The sequence below is a fragment of the Amaranthus tricolor genome, chromosome 13, assembly GCF_026212465.1.
Source record: "Amaranthus tricolor cultivar Red isolate AtriRed21 chromosome 13, ASM2621246v1, whole genome shotgun sequence".
Taxonomy (NCBI): Eukaryota; Viridiplantae; Streptophyta; class Magnoliopsida; order Caryophyllales; family Amaranthaceae; genus Amaranthus; species Amaranthus tricolor.
The window spans coordinates 5,214,338-5,236,834 of NC_080059.1; the positions used below are offsets into that span (position 1 = coordinate 5,214,338).

General features: G+C 33.9%; 1 protein-coding gene across 1 annotated transcript in view; it reads right to left on the reverse strand.

The window, feature by feature from the left end:
• LOC130798259 (DExH-box ATP-dependent RNA helicase DExH14) overlaps window positions 1-20,315 on the reverse strand; it is a 39,300-nt gene extending 18,985 nt beyond the window's left edge. The window contains exons 1-23 of the mRNA XM_057661173.1: window positions 19,971-20,315; window positions 19,778-19,839; window positions 19,431-19,596; window positions 17,767-18,205; window positions 17,582-17,647; window positions 17,052-17,156; window positions 16,653-16,955; window positions 12,888-13,004; window positions 12,749-12,808; window positions 9,581-9,652; window positions 9,351-9,467; window positions 9,104-9,265; window positions 8,295-8,360; window positions 8,044-8,196; window positions 7,876-7,959; window positions 6,631-6,705; window positions 6,417-6,548; window positions 6,275-6,340; window positions 3,019-3,084; window positions 2,781-2,903; window positions 1,543-1,692; window positions 863-1,075; window positions 193-345 (exon numbers count right to left, since the gene is read on the reverse strand). Of these exons, the coding sequence (XP_057517156.1) occupies window positions 193-345; window positions 863-1,075; window positions 1,543-1,692; window positions 2,781-2,903; window positions 3,019-3,084; window positions 6,275-6,340; window positions 6,417-6,548; window positions 6,631-6,705; window positions 7,876-7,959; window positions 8,044-8,196; window positions 8,295-8,360; window positions 9,104-9,265; window positions 9,351-9,467; window positions 9,581-9,652; window positions 12,749-12,808; window positions 12,888-13,004; window positions 16,653-16,955; window positions 17,052-17,156; window positions 17,582-17,647; window positions 17,767-18,205; window positions 19,431-19,596; window positions 19,778-19,839; window positions 19,971-20,077 (3,057 nt within the window). The 5' untranslated portion in view covers window positions 20,078-20,315. The remainder of the gene's footprint in view (window positions 1-192; window positions 346-862; window positions 1,076-1,542; window positions 1,693-2,780; window positions 2,904-3,018; window positions 3,085-6,274; window positions 6,341-6,416; window positions 6,549-6,630; window positions 6,706-7,875; window positions 7,960-8,043; window positions 8,197-8,294; window positions 8,361-9,103; window positions 9,266-9,350; window positions 9,468-9,580; window positions 9,653-12,748; window positions 12,809-12,887; window positions 13,005-16,652; window positions 16,956-17,051; window positions 17,157-17,581; window positions 17,648-17,766; window positions 18,206-19,430; window positions 19,597-19,777; window positions 19,840-19,970) is intronic.
• Window positions 20,316-22,497: the final 2,182 nt, after the last annotated feature.

Genomic DNA, 22,497 nt, shown 5'->3' on the forward strand with positions numbered 1-22,497 from the left:
TATATTGCAACGCATGATCATTCGAGCAACAACAGATCAAGATAGATACTCAACAATTGGTCAACAATAAGCCAATAGAAAGGTGGTAATAAACTTTCATAAATAAATTGTGACTGAAGGAGTGTAAAACCAAAGCAAGACAAGACATGATACAATGGAAGGACTATGCCAGTTCAAAGAGACTAATTGCACCTGAATGAGAATAGAAATTTTCCCGTGTTTACTGGAGGGACCACCTTTGATTTCAAGAGGGCATTCACGTGCCAAAGCTTCCAATTCCATTTGCTCCTCTTCTCTAACAACAATATTTTCGAACTCAGAAGAATGTGCAACCATGTTAATAACCTAGATCAGTAGAAGGGAAGAAGTGAGCCAACAAAAACAATACAAGACAATCATTGCAGTAGGCAGAAGGTCCTCATGCAAGAAGAAACAGAGGATATTATTGTTGTGTTTGCATTTATCATTAAAAGTGAAGTAGCTATTTGAGTTAGTCTAGTCTTTCTAAAGATACTTTAAAATGAAAAAATTATTCTGCAACTCTATTATTCCTAGCGGTTAACAAATTGCTGATTTTCATATTCGTTCCTAAGGTTCCAACTTGATGCATTCAAGCATAGATTTGGATGTGCACAGCTCAAAGAACCAATGACTAACGCATCAGAGGTGCTAAATTTCAGATAACTAAGAACTATAATAAACTAGCATCCTCAAACAATTTAGAGTCTTCTTATTTTCTTATATGATGGTGCATTTTTTCCTGTATGATAATACATTTTACAGCTTTATGGAGTCGAAGAATAATGCAAATATAAATATCAGCTAAAATACAGAATAATAGTAATGACAATGAACAAGCTACCTCACTATCACTCATATGTCGCCTTAACATTTCGTTGTAAGTTTCCACACTAGAATATTGTATATAAAAATGGCTTGCAATACGACCTAGCTCCGTACAGTAGAAGTTTCCACTTTTCTCATCAAAACGCATCATCTTTGCTTTATCAAGGGCACAAGCAGCATCAGTTATAAAAGATCTTTGTTTTAAACCCAAAGAAGGATCCGCAACCACCTGTTGATACAAAAAAGAAAAGAAAAAAAAAAGAAAAAACATGATAGGTCCCTTAAAATGTTGATGTCGCAAGATAACCTTTTTCGAGATCAATATCACAAACTTAGACAATAGGTTGCAGAGGTAAGTTAGCCTCTAGTCACTCTAAAACTAAGGTAGAAAATACAAATGACCAAAAGGGTTTTTTTCTTTACCTATCAGTGTAATCATTTGTTAGCTAGGAAATAACAAGCACAAAAATTATACTAATTCCTATACAAGGATAAAAAGATGAACCACCCTTCAGTGCAAGCAACGAAAAAATGTGTAAAACCACAACTTGTAAAGATCAATGGTAATATAAATGCATGATTAATGCTGCAACTTCAAACTAACAGAATCCACAAAAACCAAGTCCGAAAGACAAAATGCAATATACAAGGGAGGGGGGGAAACATTACTATTACAAAACAATTCAAAATCCGTACCTCCTCCCATCCAATTCCATATGCCAAGGGGTTCATCTTCATCCTGATAAATAGATAGGTATAACCAAGCCAAGCACAAGCTTCTTTCACATTTGTGACAGTACCCAGTGCGACCTCAGCATTCAGATTATCTTTCAAGGAGCTGATGAACTGTGACAAGAAGATAAGACTACAGAAATGAGTAACGAGACAGACCCAGCTAGACGCTAGTAACACGTCTTCTTTTCACTCCTTGAACATTTTATTAAACAAAAAGTATAATTATATTAAAAAGCAACAGAATACAAAGAAAGGTGACATAGTCCTTAAAAATTAGCCAGCTTTCAAGCTAGATCACAAATTGAATCTATTTCCACATCCATAATGGCTCATCAAGGTGGTGCAACACACGAAAATCTTCTTGAACATAGATATATCTGTCCCACTAGTTCGAAGCAACCTCACACTAACAATGTCTAAATTATCTTGCAACTCATAAAACACACAAAACAAATATCTTGCACATCATTTAAAATTTCATTACACCTTACAACAAAGAATATATATATATATATATATATATATATATATATATATATATATATATATATATATATATATGTATATATATATATATATATATATATATATATATATATATATATATATATATATATATATATGTATATATATATATATATATGTATATATATATATATATATATATATATATATATATATATATAACACGAGAGAGAAAGAAAGCCAGAAAGAATGCTCAAGCCCTATTTGGTAGATGTTCATTGTTGAGTAAATTATGTACAAGCTCGCTGGTGACTATTGGCTGTATAGTTAGGTAAAAAGTTAAGTAGATATGGGTCCATTCAGGATCAGTTTTGACTCTCATCGTTCAACTCTCTTAAACTCATTTCCTTAGTCAGTTAGGGGTATTTTTCAAATGAAAGAAAAATTACTCATCAAAGAAATCGATTTGTATCAGCATCTAAACATTCTTTGGCAGAAAGTTAAAGGCAAGCAAGTCCGATGTCAAACATAAAACTAGCAATAAATATTTTCAAATATAGAATTCAAAAAAAAAAAAAAAAAAAAAAGTTAGATCAGTTCCCCCAGAATCCTTCCTACTCAATAAAAGTCTGAGAAAAGTAAAATGAAGCAGAAATGGCACTCAGACAAGATAACAAAGAAAGCTCAAAGCAGTCATAGTCATTTCACATAAAACAACAGAAGTAGAATATTACCTGACTTTCAATAGGAAGTTGGCTGGTAAGAAGCCGTAGGTAATGAGCTAATTTGTCATGAGATGTGATGATAATGCCCTCACCACTCTTGTCAAACTGAGGTCTCCCAGCACGTCCAAAGATCTAAACAAGCATCATCACGACTGTTATTAAGATATACTACTAGAACTCTAAAAGCTATAAGGAAAAACAAGAAAATAAGGTAACTAACCTAAATAAAAAAGTTAAAATATGTTACCTGCATAACGTCAAGCATGCCCAAATCCCGCCAACCACCAGCCTTAGGATCGTATATCTGTGTACCCTGGTTTAAAAAAACAAAAAAATACTTGCTTTAGGCATTTTTTTATCAATAAAGAGAAATGCATAGTTCTATGAAATCTCCTGCTATCAACTGAATTTAGGTTTATAGAATCCAGGAAATAATAACAGAACATTTCATCTTATGCTCACTTCAGCAGTCAAACACTAAATAACACAAAAGTCTGAATAAGAGCATCATTGCAATTGTATTCTATCATTCATTGTTATTACCCGTAACTTTTGAAAACTCCAGTAACAGTAGCAGATTGAGAGACTTTTCTATTATTTCGGATCAATGGTGTTGGTATCGAGAAAAGGAAACATCTCGTGCGATAGGATGTCATGCCACCCTAAAGCCAAAGGAGAGGGACTAAGGTTTAAGAGGTGGGTAAGAAAACGTTTGCTCCAGTGACAACATAATAACGGTTTACTCTTGAGCTTGAGTCTTTGTGGCTCTAATGGAAAGATAGCCATGGCGTTTTCTTCTAGAGCTCAAGTATGGACAACAATAAAAAGAATAGGATGATCAATGTGCTGCTATAGTGACATATGCTTCCCCCATGGAAGCATAGTGCAAAATATCGCCATCATCACCGAATCATAAGCGTCGCAAAGGTTTTTGAGCTTATTACGGAGAACTGCAAAACCATCTGCATTGACGGTAAAGCCGATCCACAATCATGACTTCTGCACTCTACATAGAAGCTCATTACAATGGCATATAATGTCTTCGTTCCACTTGTGAAGGGTATAAGATGCAGAACAGATCAAAGAATGCCAAATTACAATTTAGGGGGATTTTATAAAAAATAAAAATAAAAATAAAAAATAAAAAAAAAACTGTGTCAGGAACCCTTGTATCAATTTTAACCTCTTTACTTCGTGCTTTTGTTTCTACATTAATGGTCAACATGTTTGGATATTCACTTACAGAGGAATCTCAAGAAATAAAAATGGATGCGCTCAATAACAATTTTGAGGTTTGTCCCCACGATTCTTTCTAGGAAGTGGATGGGGGATGCATCTAGCAGTTTCACTTGTGACTTGTAAGTCATAATCTAATTTACCTTCAGACCCTTTCAAGATTACGGAGAATAAAAGAGAAGATAAAGTAGTGGTTCACTACTATCCCTTTTAGTATGGGGAAACCTTATAGGGGTTGCCTGGAATGGGATTACAAATTACTGGATTTTCAGTTAAGGGTTAAAAATTTTGGGAAAATAAATCACAGGGGAGAATTTCCTTTTCCACAAGTTTGTTTTGTTTACTGGAGTAATGTCATCATCCAGTATGTCCAGTCACATTTACTTGTCTATCTACTCTTCTTTTTCTGCTTACGTCTCATACTTTCATGAGTCATTGTTTCTTTCCCACTATCTGAAACGGTATCAATTTTCTAGCCACAAAAATCATTATTTTACATTTGTTTCAGATTTCCATATATCATCCTCTTTCCTTTTTGAATTCCATTTAACTATCAAATGAACAGATGAAAATGAAAACTAAAACATGGTATCGCACCACTATTCACAATGATTGCGGCAAATGTAACCATCATCAGATGATAAAAACATGGGGTAAAAGGTGGAGTTGGTGAGAAGTCTACAGCGGGCGTGATGACTTGTAAGCTGACCGGAGTGGTGGTAGAGGAAGAGTGGATGAAGAAAAGAGAATTGGGAAAGCGAGGAAGAAAAGGTTAGAAACAGAAGAAATATGTTTACTTCGTAAATATTAACTCCAGGCTCCACTAGGGTAAATATTTACTCCCTTTTGGGGGAATAAATTACACCAATGAAATCTTTTTCCCAATCAGGCAAACCTAATATACCAGGAAAAAAAAATTCCATTACAATTCTCCCCTATTACTACCAACTAGGCAGGACTTAAGGGAACCCAAAAAGAAAATTGGTGCACAACTGAAGGGAAGAAAGGAGTATTCTACAAAGATTGATATTTCTTGATAAAGAAAACATTCTACAAAAACTTTACAAAAGACACTGTAATTAAGGCTTTTCTGAACAGCGCCAGTAACTATTAGACAAACAGAAGTTTAAGATGAAAGGATCATTTCTCCATAAGATGCTATAATAATGATTAGTGCAAGCTGTATAGATCGTCCAGCAAGAAACTAACTTTGAGCTTAAATTAAGTTCTTATAAGAAAAAGAAGAAATTCACAAATATTTATGGCTGCTTTGAAGGAAAAGTGATCATATTCAGCTATAGCAAACCTGCCATACACCTAGATGTTTCAGATAAGGTTAACTATAGTTGATAAAGATTTCATTTATGAGAGAAATTTTGCAATGTGATTTTCAGAGCAATTACTCATAAACTAGTATCTCTCCTTATCATAGTTACCAAGCTTGGAGATCCTGCTTAGGATCCATAAGGGCAGTAGGATCGAATCGATAAAATCAATCATAGGATCCTACATTTATGCTTTGAATGTGTTGGAAAAAATGGTAACTAGTTGTCATTGTTCATTTTTGAGGTTTAAAGTAGTGAAATAAAGCCTTTATAACTTTAGTTTTAAAGATTTGAGAATAAAATAAACTAAATTGATGCACCGTTACATCTAATTATCAAAGTTCACTGCAAGAAAAGAATGAAATACACTATTTCATACCCATTATTTCACCGTCACAACGTTATTGTCTCCCGTTAAAATTTCATTAATACCCATTAACTTTGATTATTAAGATCACTTAAATTATAGTTACTCATAAATTGAAGTTGTTCAACAAAATAATTAACTAATAAGTTAATAAAATTATACACTAAAAGTACCTCATATTGTGCAATTATAATAGCTATGAGCATATTATTGCATAATAACAGTAGTTCAACAACAAAAATGCAATTATAAGTTAAACTCTCCATAAGTGATTTTTTTTCAACAATTCACACCGCATCGTGATTCGCATTATTACTCCGTTATAGCCGTTTTCCGCGACACCGCGACCGTTTCTGCAAACGCATCCCCAACCGTGATTTTCTTCCATGCCCTATTATCATCAACTTATACTACGCTATCTTGAGATACAATAAAATATTACATAGTGCTGCAGCCAATCTATTAGCGAAGATACCACTTTATTAAACCAAACTCTCAGTAGCAATTTCTATCAAAAAGAAAAATAACGTAGATCCCAAGAATGTATTAAGCAACTAAAGCACGAAAATACAAACCTTGATTACAACAGTATGAGCAGGTAAGTTAACTCCCCATGCCAAAGTTGCCGTGCAAACAAGCACCTGAAGAACAGTTCATCCACAAGTCAACAAAGTCCAAGAAAAAATCATACAGGATTAACAGTTGATAAAATTTCACCTTCAGCAATCCGTCAGAGAAAAGTCGTTCAGTAAGACCCCTATCAGAACGTAACATTCCAGCATGATGAATACCAAAACCGTAATCAAAGAGTCCAACTAATTCTTTGTTTCTAGACTTCATGACCTCCTTCTGCAATGCATAGAGTTGAGAGCACATCAGTGAACAGAGCCATGTTAACAAGAGATGATGAATATACAGTTAAGATCCTTGCCCTTATCAATTGAAACTGTGGATGTGTCTCATTCTGGAAAAGCTCCAAACTGTTGTCCTCTCGGGCAAGCTCAACCTATAGGGTGAAAAAAAAATAACAAACAAAAAGAACGCCATCGATTGTTAAAATTCAAGTACTCAGTCTTACAAACAAGAATTTAGTACCTGGATAACAAAAATTAAAGTTGTTACGGATAAAATTCCAACACAACAAGCACAAAAATCAAACATTACCTCAAGAATCATTTCAAACAGATGGTTTATTAATATCAAGTAAAAATATGATATCCAATCTTTCAGAAGAAAACTTTTGCTTTCCCCTAACATTCCCCTTTCGTGTCTCAATATAACATTTAATCTTTGAGAAGAAATCAAAAGGCTATGACTTAATTGACATAGTGCCATCTCGAGAAAAGTATACTTTAATTTGACAAAAGCTTGATGTTGTAGCAGCACTATATTGCAAAGAGACGTGGCTTAACACGAACATTAGTTGATTTTTAAGCATAGCAAATTGTTTAACTGTACAGCAAAAGCGAAAAGAGCCCAGATAACAACGCAACACGAAAATTAGCTTATTAATAGACATAGAAAATTACCACAAAAAAAATTACAACCATTCCAAAATAACAAATCCTTCCTCTGGCTTTATTCACATTTTTCTAACTTCTTAAGTATTAATTTTTCTAATTTCATGAATCTCAGATGTCCAAGTCCAAGCTTTCTCATGGATTTTACACAAATAATCTTCTAATATCCACTAATAGCTCTTACAATCAAATCTGTCAAACACCTAGCTTCATAGTTGATACTCTTCATACCCAGAAAAATTAAAGCCTGTGCTGTTTTGCAAATTTCCCATATTTGTGTCATTCAAATATATTAATTTAATATCTCAATGGACCAAGCCCTGGAGTTTCTTCAAATAAATCATTATCTAACCAGTAATCAAAGAAAATTATTTACGAGAAGCAGATAGCTTTAAGAAGAAAGTAAGAAGAGAAATGGCCAATCATGCTAACTAATAGCACCACAGAGACACCTAAAGCGCACTCCATTCCAAAAGAGCTTGATAACTAGAGGGGGTCATAAAATCCAGCACTATCATGAGTGTCTACTTTCCTATTGAATGAGCCACAGAGATCACTATTTTTTTATAATATATTTTTCTCATACATATATAAATGAGTAAGAACTCCCCAAAAGAGTTCAATGATTTATTGGGATACTCGGAAAGCAGAAATACCAGTCTATCTGCAGTTTTCCCAGTATCTTTGCGTGAATGAACAAATACCATTACTTGGTGACCTTGCCTCAAGGAATCAACTACCTGTCATGAAATTATTGAAAACAAATCTAATGCAAATTAGCAACTCAATGAAAAAAAAAACCAGGAACATTCATGAATAATTACCTTGTAGTAGCAAATCTTGTTCAGCAACTCAGTACGGGCCAAAAAGTTTTTCTCACTAATACCAATGTACTGTTGTGCAAGAGGGACAGGACGATAGCTAGAATCAAAGAAAAAGAGCCCGGATTCTGGATTCACCCTCAAAAATTGTGCCACCTAAATGAATCTTAGGCCGTAAACTTTCTATTTTACTCATGTGAAGTTTATAATGATATGTTAATGAAAAAGGCAGAAAATCAATCTAAGGTGACAACCTCCAAATAATTTGGCAATGTAGCTGATAGACCTACAATGCGGATCATGGATTGAGATGACTCAACCTATCAGAAGAAAAAGCAGCTTTTATCAGTCAGAACAATAACTTATATTATTGCAATATAAGTCCAAAATATAGACCTGAACACTCGCCACCTCTTTCCCCAAACCCTCTATTTACCCTGACACAGATATTTTAAAACAGAGCAGTTGCAAACAAATCAATTGGAGCTTATCCCAAGCACAACAAATTGGAGCTACTCTTTGGGACTTTACTCTACAGGCTCTATTCTCTACTACTAAAACAGTGGTAGCACCTTCTAGATGCTCGACTGCCACCATGGTGGACCTCAAGCAACACAGTAAGAATTTCAGGTGAATGGTTAGCGCTCAAGACATTCATCGCAAAAAACTATGCCACCTCCCATCCCATCTGTTAATTATCAAGGGAGCTGTAATTGTACGTTTAGAGGCTTTACAAGCAAGAAACAAGAACATTATGGTGCCAACCTTCCCTTCATGGTCCAAACAGAATTGGCCAGTAAGGACTCACATGAATGGACCTAAGTGGATGAGCCTTGCAAATAAAAAAATCAGTGACACCTTCGAACCCCATTATAACATACCTAAACCCAGATGGTGAGACAATCTAGCCAGACCAGAATAATACTCACGTCATTTACAGATGAGTGACCACATCAACACAAAGGATATGTAGCTCTACAGTCATCAACTGCTACCAAAAATTTCATACTCAAGGTAGATATCAACAGACACAATAACAATTCCAAAATTTAATGAAACTTACTTGACGAAGAGTACGAGCAACTAATGCTTCTATGACAGGACCTCTATCATCATTCAAAAGGTGCACTTCATCAATTATTAACAGTTTAACGAGCATCGAAAGTGACATGTCACTACTCTTGCGTGTGATGACATCCCATTTTTCAGGTGTAGTCACTATCATCTGGTAGACATGAAGCAGAATGATTACCTGCATAATATATACACCAGTACAACAGGGTGAGAGATGCCAAGAATTGAGAAACAACCTGAGTTACTTCAAGTTCATTCTTAGAAAGTTGCATATCTCCTGTTAGCTCTTTTACGGTCATATTCAATGGAGCTAACCGATGACTAAACGTCGCTGTGACTTCAGCAGCTAATGCCTGAGAAAGGAGACATGATCCATGGTAAGATGAAAACAAAAAGGGGAGAGTTGGTACTAGAAAAAACTGAAGAGAAGATGGCAGGAAGAAATTTTCATAGAAGCATAATTTACCTTCATTGGAGCAACATAAACAATTTTAAACTCATTTTTGTGCAGGTAACCATCCTTGAAATGTTGTCCAATCTGCCATTGTGCATAAAAAATTATTAGTACTCTTATAGTCTTATCAATAAGTGTACAGAATAGCTACCATAATTGATTCTTCCGATAAAAGATATGTGAAAATCATAATAGCCAGTTCAAGAACTCAATTAATCGTTATTCACCAACTACATTATTCCACCAAAAATTCCACAAACTACATCGTAAAGATGGATGAAATTTCAACAGTTGCTCATTTTAAAAAATAAAAAAAAATTAAAAAAATAAAAAATAAAAACTCATGACCGATTTCATGGAAAGTTGAACCAGGAGAAAAAGCCACGGAAGATTGGGGTAAACGCAGGCCATTCTCTAGTTATTCAACTCCATTTACTCAATTTAGCTAAGTCATGTTATTGGGATTATCTTATTTTAATTGGTCTGCAGATTTATGGTTCTTTAGAGTTGAATTATAATGGACTCTAGTAAAACTAAAACAGATACACATGCAATGTACCGGCGTGTGAATGTGGAGATATATCTAAGTTCAATTTAAAGTGATGCAAGTATATAGTATCATTATTAAATTAATCTAGTTTTGTAAAAAAAAATTAATTATAAAGTGATGAAATATTATATTTTATGAATAAATATCATATGATATCAATAACATTTTCTAGCAAGGAAAATATATCAAGTGAGGAAAGTCGTTGGGAGCTTTATACAACAATAAATGAGCTTAGGTGGGAGTTTGTTAGAGAACTAATATTGTAAGATTGATTATTGACCTCATTAAATGTTTTATAGGGAGAATTGGATGAATTCAGCCATGGGCTATCATGCACCCACAATATGTTTTATTGTTTATTGGAAATTATAGAAAATTATTTATTTAAAATATTGGAAATTTTTAAAAACTTTAAAATCTTTCAAATACCCCTATAAAGTACTTTTGAGTTTCTTTGACATTTAGATGAAGGTTTTGATAAATATAAATTTTAAATGTAAATTTATTAATTAATGATATGGTGAGTGCTAGACAATGAACTTTTGAATCTATCTTATTAAAATTTCATGGTTTGGATTAAAATGAAAATGAAAATTTGCAAGAATAGCGATGGTATCAAGCGTATATAATGTGAATATGATACAAAGTGGATATAACCATGATATGTAGACTCGGTTGGATAGTGGGTGGGGATATTTTGGATACATATATACGAGGACAGGGATGGATAAGAAATTTACCGGCCATGTGGTGAATATGACATTTTAGGTGAGTGTAGCAATTAGGAAGGGGTACCCATACCTATTTGCCCATATTGTCATCCTTATTTTTATCCCCAAGTGGCGACAAAAAAAAAAGTTTGACATTACAAGAAAATGGATTAATGATAAGAGATTTCTAAAGTTGTTTAAGTAATCTTTAAAGATGGTCGAACATGCTTGAATGTTCTTTGGTATTAATCGGAAAACACAACCAAACATGAATTAACCAAGGAGTTTTCAAGGAAAAACCTCTCCAACAATGAAGATGATTTTACGACGAGAAAAGTGGTTGCGTCATGGTATAAAAACTCCCTCATTACGTTACCTAACACCCGTTATGTAACTTGTTTGAGATTTGTTGCGACACTGAATCCCGTTATAATGGTGCATGAATTTTCACAGTCAAAACGTCGCGACTGTTATGTAATGTGTAACACCCGTTATTTCACTATTGCAACGATATTTCAACGTTACAACATTATTTGTTTGTCCGTTAAAATTTCATGAAGACCCATCAACTTTAATTATGTAGATCACTTCAACAATAGATACTCATTATTTTAGTTAAAACAAAATAATCAACTAATAAGCTAATTAATTATCCACTACAAGAGCCTCATATATTACAATAATTATAATAGCTATGAGCATATAATTGCATAATAATAGTAGTTGTTCAACAACAAAAATGAAATTATAAGTTCAAAACTCCCCTTATGTGATTTTTTTTCCAAATGTCCATACTGCATCAACCATGATTCACATTATTATTCCTTTATACCCGTATTTCGTGACGCCACCATCGTTTCTGCAAATGCATCCACAACCACGGTTTTTTTCCATGGATTACATTGAAACGTGATTGTCTGTTTGTACTGAAACGATGCAGAGAGACGATTCGAAATTTTATATAAATGTTTCTTCTGTTTGCATCAAAGTGCAAAAACTAGACTTTCTATTTTTGAGCCGTCAAAGCTGTTGGTTGAAATTGGTAGCTAAAACCAAGTGGTTGTTTAAGCTTCAAAATGAGATGTTTGGCAAAAATTATTTGTTGTTTTTGCTGTTTATTAGAGAAAAAATACGCTAAAAGCCAAAAAACAATGAAAAAAGCTAATATCGGTAGTTTTTTTATTTTAGCTTAAAAGTCAGCTTGCCATTTACCAAACACTTGTTTCTGGCTATTTGACCAACTAAGAAACCAAAAGCTACAAGTCAACCAAAAGGCAATGAAAAATAACCAATTGCTAAACACCCCCCTTCACTATTATAGTTATATTATGTTCTACTTTTGAAATACAAGACTTTTTATTCATGACTAATGTTATGATTATATTTCCTACTTATGATTAATAAATTGGGAAAAACTAAATATGAATAAAAAAACTAAACAAGGGGATTATTATAATTATTATTATTATAAATAATATCATTATTATTACTATTGTCATTATTACTATTATTGTTATTAGTTACTATTATTAGTATTAATTTTAGCATTTGCAATTATTTGCCTAATTTTATTAAAATTGTGATAAAAGCCTCAAAAAAGTTCTATCATTAACATTTAACAATAACATTAGTACTTTACTCCAGCTCCATTCAATTAATTTCAATTCCATTCTTTTAAATTCTCCTACTCGATTAGGTTATGTTCCATTTACATCAGCTGATTCAGCTACATTTAGTTCAGTTCTTCAACTGTTATCGGCCAAAGAGAACAGGTACACAATTGTATTGGCATATGTGCAGTAGTGATGTCATAAGATGTAGATGTAGAATCAATGCTTCCAATTAATTCAAAAAGACCTAGAGAAAGTAATGTATCCCATGAAAGCATAGTCCAAAAATATCATTAATGAAACATAATACCTCATGCAGAATAGAAATCATAGCTATATTTGTTTTACCAGCTCCAGTTGGTGCGCAAACCTGAAATCAGAAAGGTGAGTCATCAGAAAGCGGTGCTGATATCATAGATCAATAGTAGGGGTATTAAATAATCACTCACTAATATATTCTCATTAGTGTGGTAAACTGTCTGAAAGATCCTACTCTGGATACGGTTGAGGGATTTGTACCCATGAAAAGCAGCTTGAGCAAAATCATCTAATTCTTTTATCTCTATCTGCAGGTATGCGAGCCAATGGTTAGTTAGTGCAAAATCAATTACACAAGCTTGTAACATGCGCCAAGTATACAGAAAGGACACGTTAAAAGAGATAAAGATTAGAAAAAAGAAGTAAAGAACTCCAATCACAAAGACTTTCAAAAAAATATGCCATGAACCTCACAAAGGTGAACCAAAGAGAAACTATACAAACCAATGCCACAGGGGAACATATAAAACAACAAACGCTGAAACTTTCTGACATTTCTATCTTACTAAACCTTCCAAAAAAGAAAAGCAATTTGCAACACAATCTGTGCCCTTTGCGGTAATTAAACCTTATGAATGAGGCCTGCTAATGACCTAAATTCCACAATAGTTGAAGGGGCTACACAAACTTAAACAACACCGCCGAAAAAACTCCAAGAGATCACCGAGCAGCAAGTGAGTGCTTATCTTTCCCTTAGTAAAATGTAAGATGTAGAGAAAAATCCATGCTTGAGCCTTTAACTTTAATGTTTAAAAAACATATAGCATGTTTTCAAATTTTATCAATTTATTTTAAAATATTTCAAATGAAAAAAATTAGACTCAAGTAAATTGAGTATATTTAAAGCTGAAAACAATACAAATAAGCCTAGCCACAAGTGTTCAATAAAGCAAAAAAGTAACAAAAAAATTGGTGCATTACTAGCTTTCTGATAGGGGAGAGAAAAGAAAAGAAACGATAAGAGAGCGAAAAAGAGAAGGGGGAAAAGAGATAAAGAAAAAAAAGAAGGAAAATACTCTCCTTTTTTGAAGTTCACCTCAGTACCTCTTCCCCCTCTTGGCTTTCTCTATCGTCTCTTCTGATGCTGCATTACTCCAATGGTGATCTTTGCTTCAACCAAGAACAAAACTTATTTGTGCTTCAACCAAGTTCTCTAATAATGGGTCAACAAAAAAAGGATCCAAGTCGCGCATCTCATTAACTTGGGTCGCAACTGACCCGCGACTAAACTGACACCCGAGATTGGGATCGAACGACCTGCCTTGCAGTTCAAAGGCTACTAATGTCAGCAGCAGACAAAAAAAACAGATTTACACATGCTCAAAAAGTCCGTAAGCTTCCCATCTTTTCACATAGAATCCTACTCCGGTGAAATGCAGACATATACCTGTTATCCACCAAGAGCTAGGAAACGGAAGTATGACCAGCAGTGATTATCAGTAGAAGCAAATAAAATTTCTAAAGCTGATGGCCTTGCAAAAAAATCCTTTCATAAGCGAATATGAAAATTGAAACTCACCAGCCATGTGTATGACCAAGACTCGAATAGAGATAATATCAGTAAAATGAGCTTCCAAGCCCAAGGGATGTGGAAGAAAATGATCAGTACTTCCAACTTTCCATTTGTCTTTTGAAGCCCATATCTGCTTCTAATGAACATATCCCAAAAAGAACCGGATCGATGCACAAAATGCCACGACTACTTTTCCACTAAGGAAATGTTCTAAGATACAGAATCACAAAGATCCCAGCCTATTCTTAGATGTTTACACCATCAAGAATTAAAACTCACTGGATAATCTAGTTTCTTCACCAAATACATACTAAGTTCCTCATCTCTAACCTTTACTTGAAATTTCAGTCTCTTCATGAACCTAAGCCCAACCCTGCTAAGTGCCAAGAAAACTCACTTGCGCACACCAAAATTCCTCTTTGCGCTCATGGTGTGGTATCACAAGTTTTAAACCTACAGATTTACGGCCCTAGCGGCCCGTTTGATAGTCGGTATCAAATGGTAGGAATGCAATAGAAATTTAGTGTAATTTTGGTAGGAAAATCTCTTGATAAGTTCAATAGTCATGCTTGTTCTACATTTTTCATCTCATTTTTGTCACAAAATTCATTCCAATGCATTATTATTTAGAGATGGTATTAGGTGGTAATGAAAAATTGTGAACAAATAAACTTTATTATGATCAACTTTTCATTACCATGAGAATGACATGGTACATTTCATAAAAATTTATTACCATTATTCATACCAACAACCAAACGGGCCGTAAAAGAACATGTGACACCAAGTCAACAAGAGATTAGAACAATGGTTCATCACAACCTTCATACAATTGTCACCTTCTGAACTCCTTCGACTTCCCATTGATATTTAACGCGAACAACTAAATATTTTGACATATATCACATAGGGACGCCATATAAGAACACCTTTTCTTACTTTAGATAGCAAATATAGATTCTGATGTAATAGGCTTAAAATCAAAAAAAAATAAAGAATAGACAAAAAGATCAAAGAAAAATGAACCTTTTTGGTCCACACGGGTGCATAAGTGAGTTCTTGAAGTTCTCTAGAACCTAGATGAATGTTGACATATCAACCACATTTTAAGCACTCAAAGATAACCAAGGTAAATGCCCCACTCAAAAAAATCAATGATGAGGTTGTGATTGCAGTAACTAACATACTGTGTCAGTATCAAGAAAGCAGCATCTTGCTGGTGTCACGTTACGACGCAGTTTGCAACCATCATGCGTGAATAAACAAGAAAATAGAGATCCATATTCTAAATGTAATTCAAGGTTTGAAGAACACTTTTTTAGATTATGATATACCTCTAAGAACCTTACACAGTTTAAATAACGGACTATTATGGATTTCGCAATATGAGAAAGTAAAAATCTATCACAAAGAGGCCAATGGTTACATAACAGAACGGCCTCATTTTAAATCCATAGTTCTGTCCTAAGTAAAAGCAAAACACAGCAAAGAGAATTACTTTGCACATATAACCTAACCACTAGGAGACCTATTCTGAAATTTTCTACCATACTCTCTAAAGTCTAAACAATAATCATAAACATTGCAGCCACAGACCATTCAAACAAACCCAAACTAAAACTCTCAAAAGCCAATATAACTTCAAACAAAGTTTATCATATAGATTTTAGTCTCCCCTCCCTAGATCCCCCTTCCCATCACCACCACCAAGAGATCCCCCTTCCAAGATCCCCAAAGTTTACTTCAATCTGACATCGACAACCATACTAAAACAGCACAACCTAATTAGATATGACACTTCAATGTTTTCATCTCTTTCATTAGTCTCACTCCATCCATCTTACCAATGACATAATAAGTTTGCTACATCTCCATGACCCCCAGAATTATTTCTCTCCTAATAGCCACAGCCACCCAACCCGCCAAACCCCAAAAAACAGAGAAGTATGAAACTGTAAAGTAGCAGGGAGAAAACATTGTATGTGACCAAAAAAGAACTAAGAAGCTAGAAGCATTAGGTCCTTGCATAGCAAATGCTTCTAAGATTATAGACAAAAAAGTATAATAAGATATTAGGGGGAAATCACATATGCATGATTGATTTTTTTTCCAACTGTTGGTGTGCCCTTTAGCTGGTAAACTTCACATCAATTGCTTCTAAGTAGAATTATTCACAAGAGCTTCCATAGGATAAGGCTCTAACAAATATTACATTAACAAATTAACAAATCACCCATTTCATTAAAGATGATTGCTGATGACTTTTCTCTGCAGTCCTCACCCCACAGAGAACAAACAAGATTTTGGGCACCAGCACAATTGATGTATTGTAATTGTCAATGATTAATGAAATGTAATGGATGCATGAAAGCAAGATAAATACCAGTTTTTCACCAGGTTTCATTGGAGCTGTTGGTATTGGAGGAATTATAACTTCTTCATAGCCTTTAAAATGCTTTCTTACAGTTCCTTGTGGTAGTGCGGAAATTGTCAATGACTGAGGCCCTGGTCCAGTTCCAATCACATCATCGAAAAGATTCTTCCTCTCACTTGCTTCAAGTAAGGAAGAAAAGCTTGTACAAGAAAAGTCATCTTCAATCCCATGATCTACACCGCGTTTGTGGCGTTTTTCCTCTTTGCGCCTAAGTTTATCAATTTGCTTCTCAGACTCGGTTTGCACAGTGACCTACATATGACATATATATATATATATATATATAGTTAAAATCAACAGTGGTGACTCTTCGGCGACTAATTTAAACAAAAAACACTTTTAAAATACCTGTGTGCCATAACTGGGCATGCGAGGTTGAGCATTTGAAGATGATTTATCCGATCGTAATACAAGCAAGCCATGATGAATTGCTTCAACGAGCTGCTTCCTGTGCTAAAAGAACAAAAGCAAGAAATATGCAAATCAACCACAGCAAAATAAAATGCTCCACAGACATGATCTTCTTTGTTTCTATATAGTTTATTCTGTTCTTTCAAATAAGCCTCTGTCAAATAAGAAAGGGAAATAAAACAATATCAAATCTTGCACATAAATCTTCCAAACCAAAAGTTATGTTAATCAATTATGTTAGCTAGATATTTTAGCACTATTATCTCTACTATGGTCAGTTGGTCACACATATTGATGTCAACCCAACTTACAATGTGTCTATAAGAACAGGACCCAAAAAAAATCAAATTTGTTGATAATAGCTAAAAAACTTCGATATAAACCAATGAAGCATGCAAGTAAAATACATGAGAAATATGATATGCAAAGCTTATTTGTGGAAGTATTAAAAATCTATTAAATCTTACCAAGATAAGCTCCTGCACAGTTTCAAAAGCACCATCCCCCACAAGATCCAGTAAATCACCCGCAATCTACAATGAAAAGAAATTTATATCAGACCAGAATGATATAAAGCCAAAGTAAAGTTCTTAATAGCTAACAATAACAGAGAAGAAATGGCAACACCTGAAATTCTAATGTCTAAACATACCTCTTCCCCAGGTTTGTCAGAATCAAGAATCCAGCAAATGGTCATGGCCAGTTCATCTCGGGAAAGTTCCGAACCACTTCCACGCACTATTAGATCACAGGACTCTTTTAACCATTTTAAATCATACCTGATTCCACCATTGGCAAAACTATTGTCAATTGTATCAGCTGAAGACCAATCATTGTAAATTGAAGTTGATGGAACCAAATTCTCCATCTCCAAAACCTCCTCTTCCAAAGGAATTTCCAATAAAAACCGTGAAGGAGGTTTAAAATCAAGGTTAAATCCAAATTCAACATCATGATCATTCAGATTTTCATCAAAATTTTGTGTTGTGTTAATTCTAGGTTGCAAACTACCCAATCTCTGAGCCAACTGCACAACTTTCTGAAGGCTACCATCTGAAACAGCACGACCCAGCAGTTTTTGTAAATCTGACCTACATATCATATTCACAAATCCCATTCATAAGTTCAACACCATCAACAATCTTTTCAGAAACAAGAGCTAAACATAACAAGTCACCAGAAGACAAATGAAAACAGATACAGCAAATTATGAAATCTACATTCACATGTACCTATCTATCATGAAGATAATGCTACACTCCAAACTTGTTTCTCCATATCCCCCACCCAAGAGTTTATTATGGCACCAATGTGGAGGCACTAGGAAACATTACAGGAATACACTGACATAATTAGCATATTGTACTTAATGTATAAGTCACCACTTGTCTTCAATTATAAACCCCTTGTTATTATTGTAAAAAATAGTTATTTTAAGTAGTGTTGGAAACCCCAAAGATAATAGAGAAAATTTTTAATTTTTAAAAAAAAGTATGTAAATTAAAAGTTGGAAGCCAACCCCAATCTTTAGGGAGTAAGGCTTTGGCATTGTTGTTCATCTAAGATTAAAAAATTAACAACCCAAACAAGAAAAGAACTCACTACAGAGGAAAAGAGAAGATCTATGAGAGAATCCTGTTCAAGGCAGCATTTCTTAACATTTATATATACACAGATGCATTATATAACAAAATTCGGTGATGTTTCCTCTACCCTATTTCGTTGTTCATAACTAAGAAATCTTAATTTTTCTCCAACTGAAGAATATCAAGTGCCCAACCCACCCCCACCAAGCAACAAAAAAACTAAAAATAAATTCCGCATTCGCTCTCTTGTCAATCAAGAGACAAGAGCAACGTAAATAGAACAATGCAATTGCAGTAGAATATTTTAGAATGCTATATGAGAAATATCATGGAAGAGGCAATGCAACAAACCTCTCTCCAAGTCAAACTAAATACAATTGTGTGCGTATTTTTGCATACAACATTAAGAAGTGAACATATTTGCTACTCCGTCTAACCCAACCAACTTGCTAATCATCTTTTGGAAGCATTGCATCTTTAATATTATAGTTTCCATATTACGATTTCACTAAACCAAAACTTCAAGTTCTACTTAACATTTTGAATTTGAAGCTAAAAAATTCCTACTTACTTTCGTACTTGTAAGAAATATTCAAATAAATGTTAATGTTCACCTAACCTAAAAGAGGCAATCTGTTGTTATAACACCGTGACACACCACAATTTCACCGCATATCATAAATTAGAAATTCAAACTAGATGTAAGAAAACAAGACTTATGAAGCTTTACTTCTTCTCAGTAATCCTTCTGCTATCTTGCTCCACTCCTTGATCACTAAAGAGTCGATACGCAGTCAGCGCCACTTCATGAAACTCCTCAGACACAACCTCTCCATTAATCAACTCAAAAATCGCACCGATAAACAGTTTGTATGTTTGTCGCACTTCAGGAGAAGCTACAAGCCAATTGCACAAGGTCAAATATAGATTAGCAACTCACAATTCAAAACCATCAAAAATTTCAACGTCATGTGATCTCAACAATAATGATTTCTCAATGAAAATTGAAATGATATTTACTACTAAAACACAAATTGATTAAATCAGTTTATAGCATCAAATTCGATGTAACAATACCTTCTTCCCAATTATACACAATCTTCCTCGCTAATTCTGATTCATCGAGAGAATTGGGCTTGCTAAAAACCGCAAAAAAAACAAAAAGAGGAAAAAATTGAATCATTATTGTACATATAGCTGAATGAATTCGTTAAAACAAGAGGTAATGGACAAAGTCATCACCTATTATGGAACATAAATGAAGAATTACCTAGGAGGATTGAGGTTTAGAAGGATAGTTTTGCGATGAAGATAAGCACGGTCAATATCGAAAGGGTCTCTGAGGGAGTTGGTGAGTCGAGGAAGTTGGAGCACCATGATTGTAAACTGTAATCTTCGGCAAGAGACGTCTGAATATGGTATTTGCAGCAGAATACTGAAGAGGTTCTAAGGTTTCATAGGTTCACCACTTGTGAGTGGAGAGACTATCAGACTACTGAGGACAAATATCGTCACCTCCGATCAAAGGAAACCGGGGGGTTTGACAGGAGGAACATGAACCGGGGCAGTGCGGGGATGCTTGGCAGATGAAAATAAGAAGTGCAACCCTTTTAATCGAAACGCCAACTAAAGTTTTGTGCTAAAAATTATCAAGAAAAATAAAAAATAAAAAATTAATATAGTAATATGAGGTTGTGGATTTTGCACGTAGTAATCAAGACTTTTAAAAAAATCCATGTGGTGGTCATGAGGTTTAATAAATTATTCCCCCGTAACCTTTTTGGACATAAAACGTTAACAAATGTTAATTTTGAAGCTTTAAAGTTGTACACCTATTTATGCAACTCATCATTTTAAATGCCATCAGTTTTAATCTTTTCCCCAAAATATAAACCCTAACTCTACCATATTTAAATTTGGGAGAAAAAATATGACGTGGATGAAAGATAGTAGAGTTGGGGTTTATGTTTTGGCGAAAAAGATTGAAATTAATAGCATTTAAAATAATGAGTTGCATAAATTGACATACAACAACCTCAAAACTTCAAAATTAACATTTTCTAACGTTTTATGTCAATTTAATTCGATTCATATTCTTCTCAATTTGAAATTGGTTTGGTCCTTAATGATTATCTCTTTGTTTTATCTTTTTAGTCATGTCTTAACTTATTCACTACGTCTTATATTGTCATATTTTTCCTTAATTTGCAGTCCATTTGAGTCGAGAGTTTCATTAGTTACAACCTTCTTTAACGGTATGTCATCTTCTATTCATTTACAAACCATGATCATTACTTTTTTGAGTGAGATCTGTTAGGCATGATAAGGACGATGATCTATTAAATTCAAATTATTTTTCCTAGCGTTGGACTCAACTCACACTAAGACTAGTCATTAGGCTGTCCATTGGTTATTTTAGATTAAGGGTGATATGGCAACATCTCAAACCAATAATTTAAATAAAATAAAATAAATTTAAATTGTAACTATTTTGGAACGAAGGAAATATAAATTACTCCAACATAAATTCTTGTGAGGGACCATCTCTAATTTGGCTGACCCAAAAAAGAAAATATAGAGTAAGTTTTTCGATAGACATTAAGAATATTGTGAGTAATCATTTAGAATATTGTAAGTACTTAAGTATTTACTCGGTGAGCATTAAGTATGTTGTAAGTAGACATTAAAGATATTTTAAGTAGGCATTAAGGATATGCTAATTAGACTTGTAGGTTAAGTTTTTCGATAGACATTCAAAATACTATAAGTTAGCATTTTAAGTACTTTTTCGGTGGGCACAGGGCCGACTTTAGATATTTTGGGGCCCTGAGCGAAATAGCTCATTGGGGCCTTTTCCCTTGGCAATTTATAACCTATATGAACCCTTCTAAAACCATTAATTTTGCTTTTTTGACGGCCCCTCTTGCCCACCTTTAGGACCGACCCTGAGTGGACATTAAGTATATTGTAAGTAGTCATTATGAATAATATAAATATGTATTAAGGATACAATAAATAAACATTAAAATTTAATGAACTAGACTTGAGAAACGTCTATTAAAAAGACGATCTCTCAAGAAACGAGCTATTACTCCAAAGCCTAGAAGTTTTTGGTGCAAAGTTGTAGAACTCTAGCAAGTTCTAGTGGTTGATTGATGTCTGGACTATTATGGAGTGAGGACTCAGGAGTGCAAAACAGTACTCACTATTCCTTCATGATAGTTCCTTTGATTTTAGCTTGTTTTATTTATTCATTTTATTTTTTGAAAATAGTTTAATCTTTTTTATTAATATCATCATTATGCTCGGTAAAATTCGTGAGTTGTGATTAATGTTTGAAGAGGGTTATAAAATGACATATCTTTCTCAAAAGTGATAAGAAATTTGCGGCAATAATTAAAGTCTTTAATTCGACAAAAATCTATAAAGAGTCGTTTATTTATCCTTATTTCCGTAAGAATTCTAAATCTTTAAGAAGTTGGTAATGAATAAATTGTTTTTTATATGAAAAAAATTAAATTGTAAGATAAAAGTCAAATTATGCATATAAAGGTTAGTAGAGGTGAATTTGAACGAAAATGTAGTATAAAGAATATAATGGTATGAGGAAGATGAACGAAAATAAAATTACCAACCTTATTTTAGAGGAGGAGGGAAATATTTGAAAGGAGACCTATTCTCTGTATCTCTTCTTCTTCATCATCACTTACAACTATTTATTACATTTCATCATCAGCATCATCATCTTATTCATATCCAGTATATCCCGCTCACTGGAACTATGATGAAGGTCAGGG